Here is a 6,569-nt window from a genome sequence, read left to right on the forward strand (position 1 = left end):
GGGCACGCCGTGCGGAAAACAAACGCTTTACGCCCACTAAACTGTTTCGAAAAATGCACTTTTTAGGCAGATATCACAAAAAAGAAATATTGAAACATGAAATGAAATACTGAACTGGATCTACTTCATGGCAACGAACACTGCGATCTCATTGATCAGAATTAGGACAGAAGGAATAAATAGTTCAATACGGAGGAAGCTAAATCATCTGTCATCAAATGTCGCCTCAATTCCATTCACACAGAATGGGAAAAATAATCTCCTTCTAAGTAGAGCAATTGACTTTTAATCCGAAGTCTTGGCACATGGTCAAGTCGTTATCTTGAATGTTATTTTACGTCGCTCTGATTGTCTTCTCTGCTTGTATTCGCGAATCATTATATCCGACCGGGAAGCAATTCTAGGTACCATCTGAAATTTCCCAACCCCGTGATTCTCCTGTCTCCGTTGTCACTGAAGACTGACAACGGTGTCTGAACGCTGTGAGTGGTATATATGGCGCTAGGTTTGTGCCGTCCAGACCCGAGAATAAGGGGAAGAGCCAGGCGCCGGGGGTCGGGGTGAGGAGGGTGCGCTCCTTTGTGGATGTCTACTTCCGCTAGACTACCCACTGGGGTAACGACAACGACGAAGCGTCGACGGATGCGAGAATACCGTATATTGGCGTATATGTTCACAACTCCTCTCATAATGTGCCACCAAAAAAGAAGAGAAGGGATAAAAAGAAGGTGAAAATATTTCTCTTCACCGGTGGCATGATGGAAAACATCGAGTGGAAGATTATTGGTAATATACAATGCAGAAAAATAAATAATTGAATAACGGAGGTGAAAAAATAGTACCGTGGGGTTACCAGTATTCAACAGTATACGAGGATCCGACATTCGAGCCCACTTTCCGTGATATTTCTTTTTTTTGCATTTCTCATGTAAGAAACACCTTCTTTCAATAGTCAATAGGCAGAGAAACTTTTTTCTGTGGATTAAACTGCGAGTTTTTGTTTCTCTGTGTAGAATAACTCTCAAAAAAATTTTTTTGAAAATTTTACCCTGGGATTCTTCTTAGACTGTCGGTTACTGGTACCTCCATGGTATATTTCCCCATTAGGCCGAAAAAAACTTTTCCGGCCAATATGGGTTTGCAGCCCGAGCCGAAGGTGAGGGCCGTGTGCCGAACAATATTTTTTCTCTACGTGTCCGTGTATCGCTGCCTCCAGTCGGAATGACAAAAATTATCTAAAAAACGCAATTAAAACAATTTTACGGCTTATTCTATTCCAATATTTGTGATAAAACTGAAGAAGAACATCCGCAAAAGACTCATAAATTGCTAATAGAAATTGCTAAACAAAGAAAAAGTTAGTGATGGATGTTTGAAGTTTGAGAATTTTCTTAAACAACTGCTTAAAAAATTCAGCCTTACATATATTAAACACTCGTTTACACAATCCGTCATCCTCCATTATCGATCTCTCCCCCTTCTTCGACACTCATGCATCATTTACCCACCCATCATATTGCACTTCCCGCCCACACGGGAGTATGAGGTATATTTTCCTCGAAAAATAGCGGAGTTTATCCCACCGATAGACACTCAACTTTATCGCACATTGCACTCCGCTTTATCATGAAAGTAAAAGTACTTTCATCTTCCTTTTCCTTCAGATTTCAACAGAATCAATATTTGATGTTTAGTGTGTATATTTCCACGCTAGTGGAGTGTCAGAAGTAAATAAAACTCGTGTTTACATAAGAAGGAGTTGATTGAACGTCGATAAAACACGTCATCATGAGAAGTTAGATATAACTAGGGGGCTACGCCCGCTGCTCGCTTTGATCGCCAACTCCCATATGACCTCCATGATCCTCATTCTGACCCTTATGACCCTTAATTTCTGACCTCCATAACCCCTATTTGGACCCTTACTATGATTCTTGTGACCTTTATCCGTATTTTCATCTGATCCTTGTGACCCTTATTTAAACCCTTAATCTGACCCTTGTGACGTTTAATCTGACCTATATGAGCCTTATTTGGACCATTATTCCAACCCTCATGACCCTTAATCTCATCCTCATGACCCTTATTCTGACCTTTATGACCCTTCATCTGAGTCTTGTGATCCTTATTCTGACTCACGTGCCCCTTATTATGACCCTCGTGACGCTTATTTTGACCCTCATGATTCTTATCCCTCAAGAATCCTCAAGGGTTCCTCAGGACCATTCTCGTGACCCTTATTCTGACTCTTGTTACCCTCGTGACCCTTAATTTAACCCTTGTGAATTTTATTCTGGCCCTCGTAACCGTTATTCTGACCCTTTTAACCCTTGTGACCCTTATTTTGACCCTCATGACCCTTATTCTGACCTTCATGATCCTTATTTTGGAGCTTTTATTTTAGAATCTTAATTTCAAGTACTAAATTTTCATTACCAGAAGTCGACTTGGATTTTTATAATATAGAGACATAGTAGAATGTCTAAAATTTCTAGTTGACTGGGAATTAGAGCTACCGCATCGGGGTGCGATTCTCGCAGCATCAACCGTTGATCATTTGGAAATTGTTCCAACGATTCGCGGTTTAACCCCAATCGTGGACAGGGATGGAATAGAAGGGAACAATGTGACCCAATGTGTTTTGTGTGCGCTTGGAAAATGTTGGAGGGCATGCTGATACACTGGGATGTATGAGTAAAATACCATTCCAAATTCGAGTATCGAATTCAGCAGATCCCCATGTACCACCAGTATGTGGAAACATCAGTTATTCAACATTCGTTCCATCGGGTAAAAAGCATTTTGACATGGAATCATTATTATTCTCGTCAACATTTCCTCTTTCATAATTTTCTTGATTCTCCCTCTTTTCTTCTCCTCAATTTACATAAACGGGGAGGGAGGGCGAATGTGGAAATGTGTCTGTAATTTCGATGTCGAAAAATTAAAGTCGAGGCAATCACTGGGAATGATCGGGATTGAAAGGATAAATTGAATTAAAACTTTATTCCGTACCGATGGACTTTCGACTAGCACTCAACCTGCGATTAGTTAAATTGACGAAACACTCAGTCCACTCAGCCAGGCACGAACACCTCCCCATCCCCGCCTTCTCCCCGCTGCGTTATTACAGCGATGGTGGGCATTTTTAGTTACACGTCTAGGTCGTGTGAAGCGAATGTGTAGTTAAAGGCCCATGACAATTCTACGATTTTACGGAAAATTGAGTAGAGATGAAAATGCCTGGAAAGCACGTCCGCTCTGTCATCATGTGGTCTCTTCTCAGTATCCCACATCAGAGAATCCGTCCTCCTCAAACCCGCTTTATCTCCCAATGTCCTGATACCTAGGAAAATCTGCACAGCCATGCTATATCTCGTAACGTGTCTTGTTAACTGCCCCATTGAATTTAAAATTGAATATTTCTGTGATTTTCAGCTTGTGAATGGACTTGACGGACCGAGGTATATCTGTGAAACGGAAGTAATGGATGAAGTGGCACTGGCAGCGAGTAACCATGAGTACGCTTCGCCTGGTAACCACACAAGCAAAAACGCCAACGGCAACATTATCACCCTCACACTCAAGAATAACCACCTCATTGTCGAGACTGAGGAACGAGCTGTGAGTATATCAAAAGTGTGCGGAAGATGAAGGGCGAGAGAGAGAGAGAGAGAGCGAGTGCGGAAGTAGGGAGGAGTGGGAGGGAGACAAAAAAGAAAGTTGGAGAGGTGCACGGGTGCGCTCTGGGTTCGAGTGGAAAAAAGTTTGTGGGATAAAGCTGGGAAGCAAAAAAATTAGGGAAAATAAAATGAAAAATGTGAGAATTATATAAATTTTGCTTAGGAAAAAGTTCTGCGGACGTGAGAGGTTATGAAACGTCGAGAAATGGTTGGGATGAAGTCGATGTATTGAAGAGTGGAATGAACAAATCAAGCGTGAAACAAATTTTTTGTCATTCCGGCCGAAAGGCAGTGATTTACGGACGCTATAGCCGTTCTGACAAAAAATATCGTTCGTTACACGGCCTAAAAAAAATGTTCTAGCTCATATGGTTGTAACCAGTCCGATAATTTCCCTGCAGCCTCGGAATTTATCACATTATCAGTGCGAAACGTGTCACGTGACCCCGAATACCGCACTCCGATTGGACAAAATCAGAATTGAGGAAATTGTCAGTTGAATACCATTTTGATTATGTAAAATAACAGTTAAATAGTGCAATTCTATTCGCTGAAATTTGGATAGGAAAATTCTCGATATAATTCTCTTTTGATTGGACCACAGGATTTCGAATACCGCAATTGCGCTGGTCGGCAGGGGGATGGGGAAATAATCCATTAAATTCCATTTTTTTTCTAATAGTGTAGATTTATTTTTCGGGTAAAATTGTTCTGGTTATTTTTCTTAATCAGAAATCAGTCTATCAGAGCGGAGTATTCGAGGCTACCAAACTAGTGGTATTACTACTGGAAAGAAATTTCATGGGAAATTTAATAACATACAAGAGCTTCAACATTATCTGGTATTTTCCGATAGGATCGTTGCAAACAAACGAGAGGGTCAAGTTTTTCAGGTAGAATTTTCCTATGTTCCTGGTAAACTTGACTCCTTCGATTGTATGGAGGGAACCTAAAGGGAAATATGTGACGAATTTTGAAGCCCGAGTGGTATTCGGGGGATTATTTTCCCGATCCAAATTTCCGCCAACAGAACTGTCCCATGAGACTCGTTTAAGTCTCGTGGGCAGCTCTAGGAATTTTCAAATTCATTGCGGAAAATGAAAGCATTTTAAAATTATTCAATAATTTTCATTATCATGTGGACCGGACAATGGTAATTCCATTGAGTACTCCAGAATTGATTTTTCCGCCTGATTTTACAATAATAAAATACATGAAAATTTCGTGTGAATCAGTGATTATTAAAAATTTCAAGATTTATCACTCCAAATTTCAGGAGGAATTTTCTAGCAGTGCAAGTCATTACATACATAATTAATTAATACATTAATCGAAGAGTAGTACCATTTAACTGTAATAACATGCAATCGTAGTTACAGCAAATCGTGCATTCCCGACTTTTTCTTGATAATTATCCAATTAACGCCCGTGTAGAGAGCTCATAAACTTGAGTGATAAACAACACCGAAGAGAATAATGACTCCATCGTAGTTTCACACTCAATAGCCATACAAACAAAGGACACGTCGCGAACAAATGAGAATACGATATATATCAGCATCGAGAGTTTCCTCTCGTGTTACGGTTAATGATCGTAGTCCATTTAATCGTCAACTAAAGTAAAATAAAACGCGAGTGGCCGTAATCCGAGAAACACTTGGCCGCATGAATCCCCGTGTTTTACGATTTGCAAAGTACAATCGCCTCGTGGAATAAATGCAACAGGTGTATTTTCGGCTCTTGTCAAAAACTATTTTTCCATTAGCTCGATGCATTTAAATGAGAATTGAAATTGAAAACAAGGTGCAAATTTGAATGTGACTGAGGGAAAACTTTTGGAGATCAAATTAAATTTCATTGAAAATCCCAGGTTTATCGGTTTGAATGGAGTCGCTCCAGTTCACCAGTCGTTTTCCTTTTGATAGCACAAGGAAACGCGCGAGTTCCAATTATCGAACTCCTTCAGACCTCGTTTTCTTTGGGATAGAGAAGGTTACTAGGTGATTCTCTATCTCCGCCTATCGCTCTACTTATACAGCTGGAAATGTTGGAAATGGCGGAGTGAAGAGAGAGGAGGAAGTTGAGTATATTGAGAGAAGCTCATCTGTAGTGCTGGTGATCTTCCTGAAGTTCGGTGAGTCTCTGTGTCGACGGCAGAATGGCTAAACTATCGGGGAACAACGTAAGGGCGTGGAGTCACAACGAGCGGTGTATGAAGCTTTGAAGGCATCTGCGGTGTGTTTGATCGTTTTGGTTTCTCTATAATCGTTTGGGGGATTCGTAAACAGATTTGGGAGGTTTTTGATTGGATTAGTGAGCTCGGTGAACATTTATCGATTGTAGAGATGATTCTGTGGCTGAAGGAAACACGGTTAACCAGAATAACAATTTCTCAGTTGATTGAATGAAGTTTTTGAGAGGGGGTCGATTTGGTAACTAGGTTGTGAAACGTTCGATGTCAAATTCGAGAATTTTATTGATTGTTCCATATCCCGAGTCGAATAATTGGACCTGACAAATTCTACTTAGGTCTCTCCGTTCAGAACTGGATAGGTCTTGGGAAGCCTCTTCCCAAGTGCTTCCGAGACCTTTCTACCTCTGGATATGTCCCACTTCAGCACTTGTTAGGTGTAAGCAGGACTTGCATTCAGACTTTCCAAATCCTTGCCGGTCCCCGTAATTCTATGGGCCTATATTAAATCTGCGTGTGTATAGATCATTGGGGTCTAGGAGACTCCCCTCGTTCAAAACCATCTTTAGAGGTCCTAGCACGCCATTTCTCGACCCGCTCTTTCGTTTGAGCTCAAAAAAACATTCATATCTTGTCTGACATCTTTGCTACAAACTCGGGTTTTCAACTCGGGTTTTCAATTGAAAACACAGGGT

General features: G+C 40.8%; 1 protein-coding gene across 1 annotated transcript in view; it reads left to right on the top strand.

Annotated features, from left to right (window-relative positions):
• The window catches only part of LOC107042895, a 204,167-nt gene that overhangs the window by 175,872 nt on the left and 21,726 nt on the right, over positions 1 to 6,569 (top strand). The window contains exon 5 of the mRNA XM_015264145.1: positions 3,439 to 3,624. Coding sequence (XP_015119631.1) covers positions 3,439 to 3,624 — 186 coding nt within the window. The remainder of the gene's footprint in view (positions 1 to 3,438; positions 3,625 to 6,569) is intronic.

This window comes from Diachasma alloeum, unplaced genomic scaffold, assembly GCF_001412515.2.
Source record: "Diachasma alloeum isolate Michigan unplaced genomic scaffold, Dall2.0 Dall_scaffold_00179, whole genome shotgun sequence".
NCBI lineage: Eukaryota > Metazoa > Arthropoda > Insecta > Hymenoptera > Braconidae > Diachasma > Diachasma alloeum.